The sequence below is a fragment of the Protomyctophum bolini genome (assembly GCF_963924005.1).
Source record: "Protomyctophum bolini genome assembly, chromosome: 20".
Classification (NCBI taxonomy): Eukaryota; Metazoa; Chordata; class Actinopteri; order Myctophiformes; family Myctophidae; genus Protomyctophum; species Protomyctophum bolini.
Genome location: NC_137881.1, coordinates 18,841,411 through 18,863,025, shown reverse-complemented (window position 1 = coordinate 18,863,025; position 21,615 = coordinate 18,841,411). Strand labels below are relative to the sequence as shown.

General features: G+C 44.4%; 1 protein-coding gene across 1 annotated transcript; it reads left to right on the top strand.

The window, feature by feature from the left end:
- Positions 1-1,151: 1,151 nt before the first annotated feature.
- On the top strand, positions 1,152-21,216 carry LOC308335240 (neuropeptide Y receptor type 2-like; the record flags this gene model as incomplete). The annotated part of the gene is made up of 6 exons (XM_080792252.1): positions 1,152-1,304; positions 4,227-4,359; positions 12,429-12,594; positions 16,801-16,954; positions 19,294-19,572; positions 20,602-21,216. 6 exons carry the CDS (start codon positions 1,152-1,154, stop codon positions 21,214-21,216), a joined length of 1,500 nt encoding a protein of 499 aa, XP_080648378.1.
- Positions 21,217-21,615: the final 399 nt, after the last annotated feature.

Genomic DNA, 21,615 nt, shown 5'->3' with positions numbered 1-21,615 from the left:
TGGCGTTTCTTCCACAGCTCTTTAAAGTTGTAATAAAAAAAAAAAGGATTAGAAAAAGAAGAAATGCGTAGCATGCCACTTTGTCACTGTTAGTGTGTCCTTGAGCAAGACTCTGAACTCCTAATTGCTCCCGATGTGCAGCTTGTTGCCTTGCACGGTTTCCTGTGTATGAATGTGTGTGAAGGGGTGAATGTAATGCACAATCTATGTAAAGCGCTTTGGATAAAAGTGCTATATAAATAAATCAAACTATAATTCTGACAATGTCTGAATGTGTGTCTGTCTGTGTGTCACTGTGACTGCCGTAGCTCCTCACTGCCTGCACCAATCACCAATAACGTTTCACACAGGCATTGACCATACTAATATGCAGGTCTTAACGAAGCCCTTTTTCCAATTTAACAAATTATAAATTAATAATGAATTTATTAGTGAATAAAAAATGCAAAAACGCACCCAGGGTGCAGTACCTCCTGCAGCTACAAGGCATCTTTCCATGTCAAGGACCCCCAAATTGACACTCATTAGCCCGCGGACCCCCATTTGAAAATATATTCCAAGAACCCCCATAAGAGAAGATGTTTTACGGCACTGGCAGTGATTCTCAACCAGTTTAATTTCAAGTACCCCTGCAGGTTTGACCTGAACTCGGCTATACGTCCCCCATTTAATGGCATTTCTATCTCTGGGACCCCAATGTATATTAAAAAAATCAAAGTTAATTTAACTCTGAGAGTGTACAAATGAGGTAATGATGTAACTAAATGGACTTGTTAGGGACCATTTGGTTCTATTTAACGGGTTAATTTGGTTCCAGTCCGTTTGGTTCCATTTGTACACTCTCAGTGTTACAGACCCATAAGGGTCCATTTGGTTCCAAACTATCATTTAGGAAACTTAGGCTAATCATGAGCGTACCATTTACACAGTGGTGACTTAATTTGTTGACATATACCTGTAGCTGGTGTTAGATAAACATGGCTATTCTTCTAATTGGGTGGATTAGCAGTGCAGTAGCCTATCATTACATGTATGTTCTGTTCTCCAATGTGTGTCCGACCAGCTGACTGTCTGCCCTCTCTCTCTATCTCTCTCTTGTCAGGCTGTGTGTGCAGAAAATGGCGCTGAATGTACAAGACATATGATTGGACATGGAAGCCGTCTCTCAAGCAAACGCCACACAGGACTACTCCTCATCCGGCGAAGACCCCAGCGACCCTGGTTTCCATGACTATGGCCCCAGTGTGGGGCCCCTGGGGGACTTTCCAGGCATTGAAGACCCGATCAAACTGCTGGGAGTACAAGTGAGGACAGCTGGATGGATGGATGGATGAATGGATGGATAGATTAGATGGATAGATGGATGGATGGATAGATGGATAGACGGATAGATGGATGGATAGATGGATAGATGACTAAAACTAAGACAAATAACAAACTAGATTAAAATGTTAGGGAGGGACTACTGCTGAAGGGATCCAGTGCAACTGAAAGACAAGTCTTCGGAAAACAGCAGATCTACAAGCTCACAACATCATGTCGCGCTGCTTTTTTTCAGCATGCATCCAAGTGTAAAATCAGGCATTACATATAGTGTCCGACCCCGATCCCGTGGACCGCCATGCAGCGTACGGACTCCATCTCCCAGGGGTTTAGTGCATTGTAACAGGGACAGACTCCATCTCCCAGGGGTCTATAGTGCATGGTAAAAGGGACAGACTCCATCTCCCTATAGCGCATTGTAACATGGACAGACTCCATCTCCCAGGGGTCTATAGCGCATTGTAACAGGGACAATCTCCATCTCCCAGGGGTCTATAGCGCGTAATAGGGAGAGACTCCATCTCCCAGGGGTCTAGCACATTGTAACAGGACAAATAAAATCAACTTTACATTTAGTGATAGTACTTGCTACTTGAAACTATAGACTCAAACTAAAACTTACAGATGACAAAAATAGCACTAAAACTAAATGAAATTGGATTAAAATGTGCGTTCAAAAGGGAGCTGGAGCAGGCCATTCTGCACTGCGAAAACTGTCATGAGGTGAAATCCTCGGGCAAATCAATAACTAGAGGTCTACGTACAGTTGCTCCCAGTCAAAGCTTTATTGATTCACATTTTGACTAAAAACTCTTCTTCAGTCTTCTGACAGAACATAGGCTAAATACTATGCTGTATAGGGCATTGTCAGCCAATCAATGGGACACAGCAGAGCAGCAGAGTTGTTCATTAATATGCTGAGACTGCACTCCCGATGCAGTTGGAAATGGAAAGAATATTTTTTGTCTGCAACAATAACAATCTACACACACGGGCGTGGAAGTATATTCACAAAGTATGAAGTATATATTCGTGGAAGTATAGCAAAAATGTTTGAAATTCTTAAATTATATGGTATCGCCGACAAAATGATCAATGCCATAAGAGTTCTATATACAAATACCTCAGCGATCATCCTTACTCCTGACGGAGAAACACCATCATTCCCCATCCTTGCTGGCATTCTCTATTTATTATTGTTGTTGATTATGTTCTTCGTATGTCAGTTGATACTATCAATGATAAGGGCTACCAACTACACCCTAGGAGAAGCTCTCGTCATCCTGCTAAATACATAGCGTATATAACTCAAGCGTATAAGAAGCGTATAAGAAGTCAAGTTAAAACTCTTATAGAGAATCTCTCTCATTCAGAGACAGTACTACAGACACCTATCACATCATGCATAGAGGGGGTTGCAGAGTGTGACTAACTACAGTCTTTGTTGTTAGATGATCTCTGACTGACTAAACAGGCCTAACTCTAGGCCTAACTCTATGGCTCTGCCCCCCCCCCCCCCCGCCCCCATCCCCTCCCCGATTCTGATCTTTTTGAAAATCATGTGATCAAGCACCTAATACTTTCTCAAGGCCCTAGGTTATTTCACTTATAGTGTACATGTAACTGTACTTGGATGAATAATGAATTTAAGGCCGTGGCCATGAGAATACGCTGAGCTATATAGCCGTTGAGCTAGAAGAAAGTGTTGCATTATGCATGTCGGTTATAAGGCATGTTCAACTCCCCGGCTTCACTAGACTCGGAGACATGCGTTCAGTTGACATTCGTTTGTCTTTCATCTGTCCATTATTATGTTTCCATCCGGTCCTCATATGTTACGTGTCTCTTTAGATCATCGTATACGTGTCCTATGACAGCAACGCAGGTTGAAGGCACAGTCATCGCAGGGATACATGGGTTTATACAGGGGCGTACTGTCTGTGGATTTATAGCTAGGGTTTGCTCTATTATTAGATCATGTGCACGTGCCGCTCATGCATACATGTGTGCGTGAGCGATCGCCGATTGAAATAGCCTATAGTCCTGACGTGACTCGTTCATCCCCTGGTTTCCCGGCAGGGGTGTAGTGGGGGGGGGACGTATTTTGTCTATGGAGAATAACATTGGGTTTCTTAAAATCACACTGTGGTCCAAAAATGAACAAACTCAGCGATATTGTCGAGGGAGTGGCTCCGTATCGTTTATGACAGTCAGCCAGTCATATTTGCTACAGTCTGTTTCTATAGCAAAAAGATTGTACTATGATTCGTTGGTGGTATAACATTAGAGATCTCTCACAGTCAATTGATTCTTCATATCCATAGGAGAAGAAAAAAAACGCCAGGATCAATTGATTATTTTTGGAATACAGTTCTTATTTGACGCAATATAAGAAAAGTCCATGGGAATTTGACCCCGGTAGGATGTGTCAATTACGTCCGACTTTGGTACACTGTATATCCATTTACTTATCACTGCGTGGAAAGAGGGATTAACGGCCAATTATGGGCACTAGATTTGCCCGTAAACCTCATTGGGTATTCCATGCTCTTTGCGCAGTGTATGGCATAACGTGCAAGTCACAGTGTTGTGTCGTATGTACACATTTAACCTCGCAGACCTCTGTAATTGGATTTGTTCACGAATCCATCAGCCACTGTTATGCAAACGTGATCTTTGGACTGCTTGAGTCATCAAGCAGGCATCTGCCTGATTATTATTAGAATGGAGAAAGAGAATGGAGACGAAAGGAACGCCCAACAGGTCAACTAACAGACAAATCAAATACCGGTTATACACCATATAGAGTTATAAAGGATAGAGACAGCCCCCCCCCCCCCCCCCCCCCCATCACAGCCCACCAAAATACAATATATTTGACTAAATATGTGTGTGTGTTGCAGGTGGTTCTGATCTTGGCGTACAGCACCATCATCGTGCTAGGGGTGCTGGGTAATTCGCTTGTAATCTATGTCATCTACCGCTTCAAAACGCTTCGCACCGTCACCAACTTCTTCATCGCAAACCTGGCTGTTGGTAAGTACACACACCCACCCACCACACACACACACACACACACACACACACACACACACACACACACAGCTGACCTGGAAAATAAATTTCTGCCTCCAGGGTTTTGATGCGTGCGTGCGTGCGTGCGTGATTGATGATTCAGGCATCTGTCAGGCAGAATGTGCCGTTCCTTTCTGACGGATAACATTTGGCCACGTGCCTCAAGAACAGAGAGAACACAGAGGACATGCAGAATAACTGGGGGGAGAGAGAGAGAGAGAGAGAGAGAGAGAGAGAGAGAGGGAGAGAAAGAGAGAGAGAGAGAGAGGGAGAGAGGAAGAGAGAGAGAGAGATAAGAGAGAGAGAGAGATAATAAGCCATTAAGAAGAGAAATAAAGAAATAAAGAGAGAGAGAGAGAGAGAGAGACCAAATGACTCCTAAACCAGTAGTTCTTCTCACACTTTCGAGATGTTTCTAAAAAAATTGTTTCAAAAACAGCATTATACAATCTAAAATGAGTAAATGACGCAGGTGTTTTTGCGGTTTTTCGACGGGATAAGAGAGAGGAGAGGAGGACGCAGCGTAGACGTCTGGAGAGAGCTCCAGTATGGATGGCGGAGAATGAGAGATAGAGAAAGTCGAAGGGGTCACGTTGGAGGTTTTGAAAGATAGAAACCAAACGAAAACAAAGCCTAATTCGTTGTCCGGTATGTTGTGGCTGTTGGCCGATTCTAACAGCCACACCTGACCTCAATCCAAACGAATTACTCATTGTGTGACATTGCACCTGTTGTGGACGCCCATAGAGTACGCACGCATGCACACACGACAGCTTATAGGGAGTCTTGCCAAAATCTGGGAACAATTTACATACCTAGCCATCTTTGCCAATGTGTTTGTAAAGGTGCGTGTGTGTGTGTGTGTGTGTGTGTGTGTGTGTGTGTGTGTGTGTGTGTGTGTGTGCGTGCGTGTGTGTGTGCGTGCATGTAAATGCTTTATCCTGTGTGCATCCACAACGGGTGCATCATCACACAATGAATAATTAGTTTATATTGAGGTCAGGTGTGGCTGTTTAGATCCACCAATGCACTGACATCTCGCCAATGTGTTTGTAAATGTGCGCATGCGTGCGTGCGTGTCCAGTGGGTGTGGTAGGTAGCTAAATATACCTCTCAACTTCTTAGTTACAACTTTTTGCCATTTGAGCTTTTGAATTTTTTATGTTTCGAATCCTGCATGTGAGGAAAGCATTTGCATTGTAGCCTATAGGTTCAAAGCAAAAACAATGGCCATGCCGAGCAACTCATTTCAGTATGCCTCTGATATGGACGTAAGATGAAGACTGTCAGTCCTTGAATTGTAAATCGCCATCTTTCTAGATCCGTTTGGGCCCAGCTGGCCATTCGGCTGGCCCAGATAACGAGGCGGTACTTCTTCTTCGTTGGTTTTTATTTTGACTCGAACGGGGGGTGGCTCCCGATCATAGGCTGTAACGGTAGACACGCCCCTCAGAACATAAGCGACTTTATGGTCATTTTTTAAATAAATGGGACCATAATTTTCCAAAAAGAATATTATGACATGAGAAATGAGACTTTAAACTAGTGACTAGAAGCAGAAAGTATTCATGACCATGTTTATTAAGGTAATACAGGTGAAGTTGGGCCCAAATACATGGGATTTTTTGGGCTTTCACTAGAAACGTTAATATGTCGATCGCGATGCGGTAAACATTCACAAATCAGATCCGAACATCGGGTGTTTGGTCAAAACAAAACGGACAGCGCTCGTAGTTTCAGAAAAAAGAGCGAGGGATAAAATCCTGTTTAAAATATATTTCCAGATGGGGGGTCGGCGGCCAAATACAGATAATTCTGGGGGTCCTTGACATGAAAAAGGATGAGCACCACTGACATAGAAACATAGATTTTTTTTTTCTTCGGCAGTCAAAGTACAGTAATAGCTTCATCAGTCAGAGAACATTCACCATGGCTTCAGTAAAGCCTGATATCCTCACGGTGGGTAACAATTTTATGAAAATAAACTAGAAAAAACGTTCCCTTTAGGCACGTGCACGACACGTATACGTAACAATGACAAATGTGTATGAAACATAGGTATGAATGCAGACGAGTCCAAAATGTTGTTGTGCACATGTTGAATTGAATGTGTAGTGAGTGACGTGGTTCATGGGAAAACGTGAGCGGGGGTCACAGGAAGTTGAAGGTTGGATCGCACATTGATACGTGGAGGACTGTGTCTTTGCCATGACATTATGCGTTATCCATTGCCTGATAGACATCTATGACGTGTAGAAGTCCACATTCAGCCACGGTTTGAGCCCGTCAGGAGCGCGAACTCACTAAGAATACACGATGTGCAGAACAATGCGAGAATAGCTTCTCACATGCTCTGGTGTTGCTCTAGTGTAGGAATTCACACACACACACACACACACACACACACACACACACACACGCACAGCGGTGGTTCAGGGGTAGAGTGGCCGGATGGTAACCGCAAGGTTGCCAGTTCAAACCCGGGCAGAGTTAGTGTCGAAGTGTCCTTGAGCAAGACACTGAACCCCTAATTGCTCCCGATGTGCAGGTTGGCGCCTTGCATGGTTTCCTCCGGCATCGGTGTGTGAATGTGTGTGTGTGAATCTATGTAAAGCGCTAAATGCCACCACATACACACTTTCTTTTGTAATTGTGTCCTCACAATTTGAGCACAGAATTGTGACACAATTATGCCCATCTCTCTGCATATTTAGGCGCCAATTCCGTCTTCAAAAATGTGTTTCTGTTCTATCCTTTCAAGTTTCCCCCCTTGCGTCCCCTGGCTGTTCCACTGCCCTAGTCGGTGAAGGATCAAACTAAACAGGGATGTAATGGGAGAGAACCAAGGACACTTGAGATAGAAGGATTACACAAGACAGCTTTTACACGGATAAAAGACGAGTGGAGAAAGACAGAATCAGGGAGGGATAGAGAAATTAGCGCAATGTGAAGGCAGAGTTGTGTGTGTGTGTGCGTGTGCGTGTGCGTGTGCGTGTGTGTGTGTGTGTGTGTGTAAGCCCCTGAGAGAGCGCCTCAGAGGCAGAACAGCTACCAGAAGGTTGCCGGTTCAAGTCCCCCTGGGGAGCCAGCGAGCATTACCAGAGCAGAAGGCTCTGGCGGGATAACCAGATTAACCCCATAACCTTGTATCATGGGACAAATGCGCATTTGAGTCAAAGTGCAGTCAGTGTGACCCTATAGCTTTTATTTTTAGCCGTCGTGCTTTGACACGTTGCCCTCATCACGGATTCCGACAATCGGGAGCACATGTTGCTTAATGGCTCGAGGGTGAAGCCACGGGTCAGATCCCTCCAGAATCGACGGCCTGGCCCTGCCAACGGAACAGTTAATTGGCCGGAGGAAATTGTATTTATTGTCCCGTCCAATCCGGAGACAGACCATTCGCGGGTCAGTGTTGACAGGCAGCGATTGGAATGCACAGTACATTGTGCCAGTACATTTACTGTACTGGCACATTCTAGGTATATATATACACGTTTCACTTCACTCGAGAGTGCTTACATTTTTGTTACGCTTTACACAACACCAATTATTTTTGACGGCTTTAGTTACTAGTTTACTAAGATTTAGTATACAAAATATATACATTCAACATGAAATTAAGTGTGTATTTTCTGTTAGTGAATACGGTATCTCTGTCTCTCCCTCTAACTCTCTCTCGCTCGCTCCCTCCCCCCTCTCTATCCCTCCCTCCGCACGTGTATGTGTGTGTCTCTCTCTCTCTTTTCTGTTAGTGAATATACGCTAGGTCGCTCTCTTGTCGAGCGTGACGTGAAGTCAGCTGCAAAGCTCATGTCCATTTCACCTACAGTATAGATATATCACCTTTAAAATACAATTAAAATGCTCCTCACATATTGCCCATAACAGGAGGCTCGGGTCCTCTCTAAGAGCCCTCAGCAGTGAGAACAATGAGCAAAACCGCCCAGGTGTAACCGGCTCACCGCTAATTTAAACTTTACGTAGTTCTCAGTGGACAACAATTAAACCCCAACGCCGTTATTATTACCCACACTGCTGAGTTGCTGTTGCTGCATTGTCTGAAGGACAGCCAAAAAAACAACAACATTATACTCTTATGTAGCACAACATGGAACCTTGTGGGAACAAAGTCTGGACTAATGAAATCCCAACACAACTCGTAGGAATGATTTTTTTTCCTTTGTTTTCAAAGGTTATTATACAGACCATAGGTATGAGATAGCAATGAAGAGACACATGTGTATTGATTGCTTCACTATGGAATCTAGGCTACGGCCTTAGGCGATAACGCTTCGATGTTTATTTCACAAAGAGATCTGGGCTGGTGTGCCTGAATTCTGAATATCGCAAAAAGACATTACCCCCTACACACACGTATACACCCGTAACCCATTCAGGGCGGGAACCCCTTGTGGTGTTTTAAGGTTACGTCATACTTTACAATAGCTATAATAAAGATCTACAAGCTTGTAGCGCGGCACCGAGTGCTGTGCTACGAGCTTTGTAGATCTATTTGTGAAAACGTCATTGGCACAAATCTTTGAATATTATATTATTTCAGAGCGAACGGATGCTTTCCCGATTTGAATGGGTTAAGATTTAATCTAGGGCAAATAAAAACAAATCCCGCCTTTTGGGCCCAGAATTCCCTGGCGCTCAGTATACTGTTACACATATCACTTTGTTTTATCAACAACTGTCACTCTGCATCTTATCCGAGGGAAAACAGAAGAGAGCTCTTGGGAGATCACGTTTCAAGCATGACGCACGTGGCGAAACACTCACCTGCAGTCAGGGGTGGAAAGAGTATACTTACATGATGTTTTACTTTTTCGACCCAAGGCCGAATTCTTCTAAGTTCTCAGTTTTCGGAATAATCTATGTTTCTATGTCAGTGGTGCTCAACCTTTTTCATGTCAAGGACCCCCAGAATTATCTGTATTTGGCTGCAGACCCCCATCTGAAGATATGTTGTTCCAGGGAACTCTCAGAAGCTAATATTTGAGTTCAAATCGTTCGCTCCGAAAGAATATATATATTAAAAGATTTGCGCCACATTTTCAAAAAAAGTCAGTTTGACGTACTCTAGTAAATCACAAATACCTCAAAGTTGTACTCAAGTACAATACAATGTACTCAAGTTGTACTCAAGTACAGTATAATAGAATGTAAATACACTTACAGTAGCTATTTTCCACCACTGCCTATACAGCGCTGCGTAACCCTCGCCCATCGTCTCAGAGCGGACAAAAACAAATAAAATAAAACCTCCCCACATGAAAAGGAGGAAACGCATGCAGTATTTATGTGTGTGTTAAAAACAAGAGGCCTCTCCACTTGACGTCTTAACAGCTTCGGTTTACACAAACATGACACAACAGGCACGGCTAGACAGGACTTGGAAACGATGCAGTGTGTCCAAACTCCAAAGTAGTGTGGGGTCAGCTATACATGTAGCTTAACTTGCCCAACACTGGTTTTTATTATTCCTTTTAGTTATTTAATTATTTTAGGTTTTTTTTCCCATTAAGAATTGAGGCTATTGAGTCTATTACAGTTAATTAATAGGCCCATTAGCTATATGATTCATTGTTATCTGCAGTGTTGGGCAAGTTAAGCTACATGCAGCTGAGCAACTTGTGAAATGGGACATTCTGCATAATGAGTACCTCTTATTTGTTCTACTTTTAAGTTACATTTTGACACGGAAACGTTTGTACTTTTACTCAACTACATTTAGAATTCCAGTGCTTGTTCCAGTTTGTTCCAAGACATTAATAATAACATGGACGGTCATTATTAATAAAGACATGGTTCCAAGACATGGTGTTCAGGTCGGACGGGAGCTCTGGCGCTCTGGACCTGCTTCACGTCTCCCACGTGGAAAGCTAACATCTTGAAGCGCTAGACCAAAGGGAATCCCCCATAATCCGGGGGAGATATTATACGGTCAGTCATCGGGCTGAGGCTGTGAGACTCTTAAGCCCTAACAACACCAGAGGATCGCCATGCAACTCCTTGCGACCACTTGCAACCATTATTCCCAATTCACCCTTTGTCAAGTCCCGCCTGTGGTTGTGCCCCTCTTCGCACCCATTGGTTGCTGTTTCGTGGTTGGACAAAAATCCTCTCTCTCCATCCACTACCATTGAAATAACATGTTTTTCAGTTGCTTCATATTGATTTTCTGTACACGCAATTGTTATTTTAATCTTGGTGTCAGTAGACTGGGCATATCATGTTTGTTTTTAGTTTTTTCAAAAGAATATATGTTTTAGCAAATTCAACATAAACAAGGCGGAACCAGGGCGGAACAAGGCAGAAAGAGCCTGCTGGTTAGTCTGTCAGGGACCAATCAGAAGGCTGACAAAGGGTGAATTGCATGTTGCAAGGAGTTGCATTGGTGTAGTTTGTTTTGTTGTTTTGACCCTCTGGTCCCTCTCTCTCACTCTACAACACTGATTCTCAAAGTCAGGTCCTTGAGGGGGTACAACTTGAGAGATTGGCCTATTTGTTTTTTCATTAGGATATCATGATTTATTGGGAGAAACCAAGCAAGTAAATGGAACAATATCCTACTTGCATAATATCTCTTTTTGTCTTCTAATTAGTTTTTGCAGTCGATTGCCAATTTGTCAGTCGAATCATCAGTGGAAACATTAATGGCCGAGGCGGTACAGTATCTATCTGTGTGCCGGTTGTGACCTTTTCACGGTACAAAGAAACAAAACAGACAGTTTTTGAAAGAATTACCCTTCTACATCCATTAGCTAGTTTTGTTTGCCAATTTCTCATCTCCATCCACTATGGTTTTACACAGTATAATCTGTCCTACATGTAGGGATGTTTTTCAGTATAAAAGGGGCCATTAGGGCTTGTTTGTTTGTGTGAGCCTCGACGGAGCAGGGCGGTAGAGTATCTATCTGAGTAGAGTATCTATCTGAGTAGAGTATCTATCTGAGTAGAGTTTGTGTGAGCCTCCACGGAGCAGGGCGGTAGAGTATCTATCTGCGTGCCGGTTGTGGTGCGTCGGTCTGTGTGGGGAGGATTTGTCTTGGAAATGTACTTGAGTAAAAGTAATAAGTATCAAAAAACATCTAATACTCAAGTAAAGTACAAATCCTCAGAATCAGTACTTAAGTACATTTACTCGGTTACTGTCCATCTCTGCCTATACCGTTGTTTCTGCATGTCGGTCCATTGGTGTGTCTAATCTGCGAGTGGATCCCTGTAGATCTGATATTGTCGGTGTGCAATACCATTAACAAATTAAAGTCCGGCCCATGGGCCAATTGCGGCCCGTGGCACAATTGTGACTGAGCCCGCCAAGTCAATTGTGACTGAGCCCGCCAAGTCAATTGTGACTGAGCCCGCCAAGTCAATTGTGACTGAGCCCGCCAAGTCAATTGTGACTGAGCCCGCCGATTATTTTTCTCCAAAAAAAAAGTGTTAAAATTATGTTTTAATGTGGACACACCAACCAGTTCATTAAGGTTTGCCTGGTGGGTGGTGATGGTCCACCTGAACTGAAGCCGCGCCCACAGCTGTTGTTGCATGATAAAGGGGGAGGAGTTAGGGGAGGGGATGATATTGTGATGTCAATATATCACCGTCATCTGATTTTATGTATAGTATACAGCATGAGTCACACACTGTTTGTGACAATGATGTTGTCGTGTACATGTTGTGTACAATAGTGTAAGTGTATGTGACGTGGTTCATGGGAAGCATGAGTGGGGGTCGCAGGTAGTGGAGGTCGGTTCGCACATTATCACAGTGATACGTGGAACAATAACACAGTGTTCTTCCCATGAGACTGTGAATGCATTTATTGTATATTCTGGCAGATCTATGCAAGCATGCATTTACAAATAACTACACTGATTAGACACTATTATGGGCTCTATTTCCGTGTGATTTCAGCTAATGGTCCATATAGATTGTGTGTAGAACATTTCACGGAAATAGCTGAAAAATCCCAGCAGGAAATCAGGTTTAAGCGTCTCTCTCTCTCTCTCTCTCTCTAGCTGACCTCCTGGTGAACACACTGTGTCTTCCCTTCACTCTGGTGTACACTCTGCTGGGGGAGTGGAAGTTCGGAGGGGTCCTATGCTTCCTGCTGCCCTACGCCCAGGGCCTGGCGGTGCACGTGTCCACCGTCACCCTCAACGTCATCGCCCTCGACAGACACAGGTGACCCGTGACCCGTGGTGGAAAAAAGTACTTTTACTATAAGCCATTTAGACCCGAGACAAGATTCTACAAAGAATGTCTTCTGGAATGTCAGTGGTTATCAAACACATTTCAGGTCCCCAACAATTATCTGTACTATAGTCCTTACCCATCCTAATATATGAACACCAAATTAGGTACAGTGTGGGCAATGCGATGTAATAGATCACATTATTGTTTGGGAGGGAATTGTTTGGATGAGCCTGGGAAGGAAGGGCATAAAGTGAATATTATTAGGCAAGTGGTCTCTGCGTGCAGAGCATTCCCTGGGGGGAGGGGTCTGCATGTGTATTCCTCACATAAATACGTCTCTTTGTCGCTGAGACACGCACACACACGGCACAGAGTAGAGACTACTATACAGTATCATGATGAAAAGGTCATTCAGGGCTTCAAGGTAGATGAGAGATCAGTCATGAGGGATACTGCATGTATACCCACGCACCATCTGCCACTTGTATGTTCAAGAGAGGTTTAACATTCAGAAGAAACGTTTCGGTCGTGTAGTTAACCTTCCTCAGGCATGCCTGAGAATCCTTAAACTTATCTTGAACGTGCAAGTGGCAATGTGCAAATGTGTGGGTAGTAGTATACGTATTTCATGATTGACCCCATCTACTTTCTGTCGAATTGTCGCCCACACCGGGGCAAGCATCTGTATCATCTTCATCTTACATTTGAGCTAAAAAGTATTATTTTTTACTTTTTAATCGTGAAAATGTGTGCAAATCTTTATATATCATTATTTTGAAGTAAGGGCAAATGCATATACATTTTGGGGGTCCTTGACATGACGGGTGCAGGTCTTTTTTCCGACAGCATATTGATCCGAAACCTCAATCCTAACCAAACCCTAACCGCAAGCACGGGAGCAGCGCATGTCGGACCATCGCTTTTTCGCATCGCAGCGAACGTCCCCCCGCTGCGGAGCGGACCGTTGCCCCGTCGGCTAGAATGCTGTCGGAAAATAGTCCGCCTCCCGACATGACCAATTTGAGCACAACTGAAGGCCTATTCATTGTCTGTATTTTCGGTGGTGAAGTGACCACCGCTCCGGTGGTGAGCTGAAATAACATTGAGCGGTGGTGAGTAAAAACACAGAGAAGGGCTGGGGCGGTGGCGGTGGTTTGCTCTTCACCGCGGCTCGTGACGTCATGTTGTAGTTCGGTGGTCACCTCACCACCGAAAATCCAGACTATGTATAGTATGAGCCTTGACATAGCCAACATACAGTTTTTCAGAAAACAGTTTAAAGATTTAGATGGCATTTGTAGAATCGGCCTCGCGTCTTGATTGGATGAGTCCTGTACAATGTACGCCTACTAGTACCGAGTGTGAAGTCTGCATGTCTAATTTGACTGATGGAATTTAATTAGAATTTAGTGCTTTATAGTCTCTGTAAATAAAAGTATCAATGCTGCAATGTGGAAGTACTCATTGTGAAGTGTTCAAAAGCATACAAATCTTTGGAAAATAGCAGATCTACTATTTTCAAATGGCCGGAATGTATAGAGGCTGAAGTGGTTCATGTATGTTTTGTAATAATAATCCAAGTTTACGAAGTAACTAAAATCTTCAAATAATTGTAGTGGAGTAAAAAGTACAATATTTGCCTCTGAGATGTAGTGGAGTAGAAGTAAAAGTATAGCCTACTGAAAAGTAAGAAAATACCTCAACGCTCCTTAGCTATACTCTACACCACTGTATCTATCCTTACCAGCAACGTGTGAGCTGTGTGTCTCCAAATGCCACAGGAGGATTCCGTGGGTTGTGAGCAAAAAAATGCAAATGAGTCACTCACTCACAATAGATATTTCTGACATGGTTGTCAGAAAGGACACACACACACACACACACACACACACACACACACACGATAAATACATATCTCTTTTTCACTAACGGCCCAAATCAATTTTGAGCTTTTGACTTTTGACTAAATGGTGCGTTGGTGTACAGTACGATAATGTAGTCCCACATAAGCTTTCCACTTCATAACAAAAACGTGGCCAAATTATTTTGTTGTTATAGCGCCTTGAGTCGATGAGAAAATAGCAGATGAGTTCGTCGTATATTTCCCCACAATAACAGAAAATAGAGTGTATATCAGTATCATACCCGGAAGTTATGCAGGAACGCCTACCGAGTGGCAAAAAACTATACTTTCTGTCCTTGACAGCCCACACGTCCACATTCCACACAGAAAAGTCCTATCTGATTTGCATTAAATGATATATTCACTTTGTCACTCATTCTGCCATAGACTTTATGCATGCGCATGCCGTGCCCTCTATAAAGCCCTGAGGGTCTTCGTTCAACCATATGGGCTAACAAGTGGCTAATAATATACTAGTGAACTCTTGGACCGAAATAAGTCACATGCACTGTTGAAAAGCATGTTTGCATTGGAGTGTACATGGGTATTGTTATTTGTTTCTGGTCCCGTACACACTATTGAAATGAAATCGCTCTCTCTGTTCCAGGGGGAGAGGTGGGCAGAGCCTCGGCTCGGCCCTTATTTGGTCATATCAGTTCATATCGGTATTGGCAAATATGCCAGTCTAACCACAGATCCGACACAGGGTAGTAAGGGGTTGACTATGGCAGGTAAATAAAATGTTGGGGCATATGGAGTTTGGAGTTGCCCAAACTGCAAGTGCACATTTGAGTGAGGAGTCTGCTATAAACACAACAAGAGATATATAGCTAGATCTCTATAAACACTATTCCCGGACGGTAGACTTCAAAATAAGATATTTTTTACTTTTGTATCTCTGGTATCGGTATTCGGTATCGGCTAACACAGAAATTGTGGTATCGGGATCGGATCGGAAATGAAAAAAGTGTATCAGGACATCTCTACTCGCAATTCATTTTCAATGGGAGTTTCACAGAGCAGCTCTGCTCCATGGCTGTGTGTCTGTCCCCCCCCCCCCCCCCCCATGGAGCAGAGATGCTCTGTGAAACCCAGTGACTCCCATTAGAAAATGAAATGAGAGCTGCTCTGCCCTGCACGCTCTCCCCCGGGAACAGAGAGCAATTTCGTTTCGACAGTGTGTCAGGCGCCTCTAACTACGTCAGTGAGGTTTTTGAACGTCAAATATTCGGAGAGAGAGGAGTCCAAATGACTCATCGACCGTCGTCTAACTTAACGTCAGATGGTTCTTTGACAGCTGACAGTTTGGATGAAGTCAATATGCAGTTTGAAGGTCATCACATTTGGAAAAGTGCCTATGGCCGTTTTTAGCCCAACAAATGCTTGCAATGGATTCAGAATCATGAGAATGCCTGACAAAGAACTCCATATATGGGCATACAAGGGGACACATACATAATAACTGGGCGGGGCATGCATTTCCAACTTGCATCGTTCCAAGCAGCGTGATCCAGTATGAGAGTGACGACACTAGCGCTTGACTCCCATTGTAACAATGGAATGCGGAAGTGCTCATTCTATCTCAATGGGATAGTTCCAATGTTTGGAACTATAGCCCATAGCACCTCGCTTTGCGGCGAGATCAAAGCGTGTTGCCACTCTCTTCTTCTACAGCTCTGGTTCAAAGTAGGCCAGTGCCCCGCGGGCACCATTCTATAGTATCTATAAATGTGCCACGTCTCTGTATGTCTATAATCTGTAATCCACGTTAACTCGAGAACCGTTCGCCCCACCGACTTCAAACACCCGTTCCACACCACCACAGGGAGTGCAGGGCCCGGTGTCAAGTCCGTTGGATCGCCGGTTGTCCAGAACCATCACAAAAGCCTCTGCCCGGGCTCCGGACAGGGCCCAAATCCAGATCACCCATATACTTTATGGAGCTGGCCTGTTCCGACATCACACTGAAGTTCTGACATCACCCCTAGATCTCCATATATGGAGCTGGCCTGTTCGGACATCCCAATGAGGGTTCTGACATCTGCATAGACTCCATATTTGGGCATGCCTACTAAGAACTCGATTTATGGGCATAAAAGAATCACTCTGTCGAGATAACAACTTGCACCTACCAAGTAGCCTACCAAGTAGCCTACCGCTCAAGTATCTCTAAAAGCGAGGACTGGCCACATGTCTTCATGTGTGTGTGTGTGTGTGTGTGTGTGTGTGTGTGTGTGTGTGTGTGTGTGTCTGCGTGCGTGCGTGTGTGTGTGTGTGTGTGCACTGTGCAGGTGTATCGTGTACCACTTGGAGACGCGGATGCGTAAGGATGTGTGTTTTGGGGTGATCGCACTGACCTGGGTTCTGAGTGCTATCCTGGCCAGCCCACTGGCCATCTTCAGGGAATATGGATCTTTCACCCTGGGACCAGGACACACTATACAGGTACACACACACACACACACACACACACACACACACACACACACACACACACACACACACACACACACACACACACACACACGAGAAGAGTGGGCACGTAAACATTGTGGGCACCTCAGTGTTAAATTGGCTATTTTTTTCCCCCCAACATGTAAAATAAATAAATAAGGATTTAATTTGTATAGTGGTAATGGATGGACATATTGTAAAAGTTGTCACTATTAATCCCAAAGAGATTAGAGTTTTTGATTGCATTTATTTTTATTTTTATAAAAACATATTATATATTATATAATATATTATATTATATTTGAAAGAATGTATTTCTTCAGCCCTTCTCTGTGGTTCTATAAATTTCATTATAGGCCTATAATAATAATGAAAAAGTAATTGACAAAACACGGCCTCTTGACGCATTTGAAGGGCAATATACTTCACCAGAACAAAGGTTAATCAAGTTACAATGGGTTTACATCAGGAAGGGTGGCGGGGCAGCTAAAATGAATATCAAATCGAAATACTAAATGGAGTTCAACGATTGCTGCAGCACGGTTCATCGACCACAGGGCAGATGAAGTATGTGACGCATCACCACCACAAATAGACCTACCGTATACACAGCATGATCTCGCATACGTCAACAACGGTCCATTCTACTTTTGGATTCATGAACATTGCTGCATGGGACTTATGCCTGCGAGAGAGGGAGAGAGAGAAAGAGGGAGGCGAGTTGTTGTATGCTGGACACAATGGACAGCAATGTTTTTTTATCTTTTGACTGACACAACATTTATCGGGTTGGAGACATTTCAAACAGTAATTTTTTTTAATTGGAATCGCTCTGAATCCAAGGAAATGCCGGGAGTCTTGTTGGCCATTGTGCAGTAAATAAAAACATGGCATAGAAACATTTCACATTATCTATAATTAATAGATGATACCACTTTATGTATATTTATGTTTTCGTTGTAAGGCAATCAAAGGTTTATTACATGTCGTGATTTACGGGTCAAGTTCAGAGTTGACAGTGAAATGCAAATAAGCCATTAACTTGAACAATGCCTGTCTCCATGCCGTCAGTTAAGGTGTTCAGTTTAGACAACAAGTATAGCGACAATGAACAGACCGAGATAGAATGAGTACATCTAATTTCATATTTACAAAACGTTTCCCATTTAGGAAAAGTTAAGGAAGGGGAACCTTCTCAGAGCTTCATGGGAAAAGATAATTGCTTTCAAGACTTCAAAATCTCAAAATGCGTCAGAAAGACCTCATATAGGCACAAGTGTTAACTAATAAAAAAATCACACCAGTGTGAAGTGAGGGGTGCTCTAAACATCGTACATCATTGTTACGACCTTATATGGAGTCTAGAGGCGTAATATACCTAAAAAAGTACCATGCACAAACCAGAGTAACCAAAAAAGTGAACATTTATTAACAACCTTGAAGTTACGGTTACAGAACTTGGATAGAAAATGTCAATCGGGAAAGCATATGGAGGCCAAGGCCAAAACAACAAACAAAACTCCAACCCTACCTGAAAAGGAAAATAGTTGAGCTACAGCACTCCAAAACAAAAATGACAATCTAAGCTCCCTAACTAAACATAAACAAAGTAAAAAAAAAATGATTAAATTAAATGGCAGCACCCCTACCAAGCTTCCCTTAGTCTTTACTTTAAACACAGAGTATTAAAGTTACCTTATTAAGCACTCAGCAGCATAAGGTGCATGGCACACAGCCATACAGACTTGGAACACAGGGTTGAAATGCTACGGTTGAAATGCTACTGTAGCTACAAACAAAGGGTTCAGCACATGGAGGTGACGGATGGCAAATGGCTGAAGTGGTGTTCATCACAGGTTTTATAGTGCTGGCTGATTAGGAGATGAGGCCCAGGTGTGTTTCCAAACACCAAGCCACTCCTCCAATCTACACTCGACTCCACCCTCCAATCACCATAGGGCACAGAAATCACATATGGGCCGTAAAAATCATCGTACATCATCATCATCAAGAATGGTGGTCCCTTATTGGCCAAGGGTTCCCTCGACATACATATGCCGATTTGCTCAGGCACATGGCGTACATTCTCCGTTCATCGTCAGTGGCATTTGTAATATTTGTTCAGACAACGCAAACATTAAAGCTGTATATAGGAAGGTCTAGCGCCCCTCAATAAGCATATGTCTCTCTCTCCCTCCGGTTGGGCCAGGTGTGCGGGGACGTGCACACACGGCCCTCATTTAACGCGACGCGTTGTGAGCTTGTAGATCAGCTATTTTCGCCAAAAGTGCCCTCTTTCAGCCCCTGCCCCTCTTAACACTCTCCTGCAGGTGTGCACAGAGAGCTGGCCGGGCAGCAGCACGGACGGCACGGTGTACAGCATCACCATGCTCATCCTGCAGTACTTCCTGCCGCTGGCCATCATCTCCTTCGCCTACGCCCGCATTTGGTCCAAGCTGCGGGCACACGTGAGCCCCGCGGACGCCGTGCCCGTGGCCTCCAACCCGCACAACAACAACAACAGCAGCGGCGGACCAAATGCCGCGCGGCCGCCGCCCGCCCCTCCGGCGTCCAGCGACAGACACCGCCGGCGCCGCAAGACAACCAAGGTTTTTTTTATTTTATATTTATTTTAACCCCATGAACCCGTTTAGACCACTGGTTCTCAACCTTTTCACATCAAGGCCCCTTATTTGTTCAGCATTTGAGCCTCGGACCACCATTTGACGAGATTTCGCCTCGCAGACCCAAAATGAAAGAATATGTAAATTAACTTAAGTAACCCAGATGTTTAACAATAATTTTACGATAATTGGGTTATATATGGGTTACTAACTCATTTAGTTGGGGACTACCTGGAACGCCCTGAAGGACCAGTGGTTGAGAACCACTGGTTTACCTTAATTAAGCCCCAAACCCCACCAATGATTCGCCATGACACTCCTTGCAACATGTATGCAATTAACTGTATGAGGAACACTATAAGATCGCAACATTTTCAGAATAAAGTTTTTTCTCTTGCATGTGATCTTTATGCAATGTTTTATTAATTTACATGCCTTTGCTTCCAGGTGTTATGCATGTGTACGTGCCTTTGTATAACATACGAAGGATAGAACATCAATAATACATGTGTCCATGAGCTTATATTATAGGCCTCAAGTCATGGGCAACATGTATAGTATATTGTTTTTCGATTCTTTGTTCTGATGTTGTTGTTCTGACTTTGGGCAATCTCTGGTTGTATGTAAATGATGCTCTATGAATAATTTACAATTGAGATGCACCAGTACACATACATATTTATTACATGGCTTGGTTGAATGCTTGATTCTGATTGGCCAATCGCTGAATTCAGTGGTCTGTTATTTATGGGTAACGACCGCTCCGATCTATAACAGACCGATGCCTATAATCAAACCCTCGGAGCACCTGCTGCGCGGCTGCGCCCCACTTGATTTACTGCCGTTTCCAACATGACAGCCATGTAACACACACGATGTTATTTAATGACGCCCCATTGTCGGGAGAATTATCTCCACCTCAAAGCCATTTAGCCAAAACGCGCGCGTCACTAATATGAAAAACAAACTCTGATCGATGATTTTTGCCCCTCTCGACACACACACACACAACAGATGCTGGTGACGATGGTGGCCGTGTTCGCCGTCAGCTGGCTGCCCTTCCACGCGTTCCAGCTCGCCACGGACATTGACCACTCGGTGCTGGACCTGCGCGGCTTCCGCCTACTCTACACGGCCTTCCACGTGGTGGCCATGTGCTCCACCTTCGCCAACCCGCTGCTCTACGGCTGGATGAATCGCAACTACCGCTCGGCCTTCCTCACCGTCTTCAAGTGCCGCCGCCGCCGCGGGGGGCGCACGCGGCAGGGGGGCGGTGGCGAGCAAGGAGGAGGAGGAGGAGGGAGTACGTTCAAGCGCAGCAGTGGCGGAGGAGGAGGAGGAGGGAGGGTGAGGAACGTCTTCAAGTGCGGCCGAGGAGGAGGCGTGGGCGGAGGAATAGGGGGAGGAGGAGGAGGAGGGGGGTCCGGCGGCGGGGGTTGTTGGATGGACAGTGTGCAACCCGTCCTGGCCGGGGGGGAGGGGCATGGGGAAGGGGGGCGAGGAGGAGGAGGGGGGGAGGAGGCGACGAGGAAAGGCGAGGTGAAGAAGAGGTGGAAGATGAAGAGGCTGGCGATGGTGGCGGAAGAGCAGTCGGTGGTCACCAGCCACCTGAACGCTACGGACGTCTGAGAGAGAGAGGGGCTGGGGGGGTGAGAGAGAATAATCTGGCGTTGGCGCAGTTTAGACCATTAAGACCCGAGGCCAATTCAACAAATGCCTGCTTCTACATCAGTTCTCGGTTCTCACACTTTTGAGATTTTTCGAAAATGTTCAAAAATGGCAGATGTACAAGCTCACGGTGCGGCACCGTGACGTGAGCTTGTACATCTGCTATTTTTGAACGACGGAGCGCAAAGAGAGGTGTGAATCCTCTCTTCTGAATCCTCAACGCGAAAATCTAAAATGACGCTGGATGCTTTCCCTGGTGTTAATGGGTTATAGAGCACAGAGTTAATGAGAACGAGATGTAAGGATAGAGAGAGATAAAGATAAAGAGAGATAATAAAACACAAGAGACAGAGATAAGGA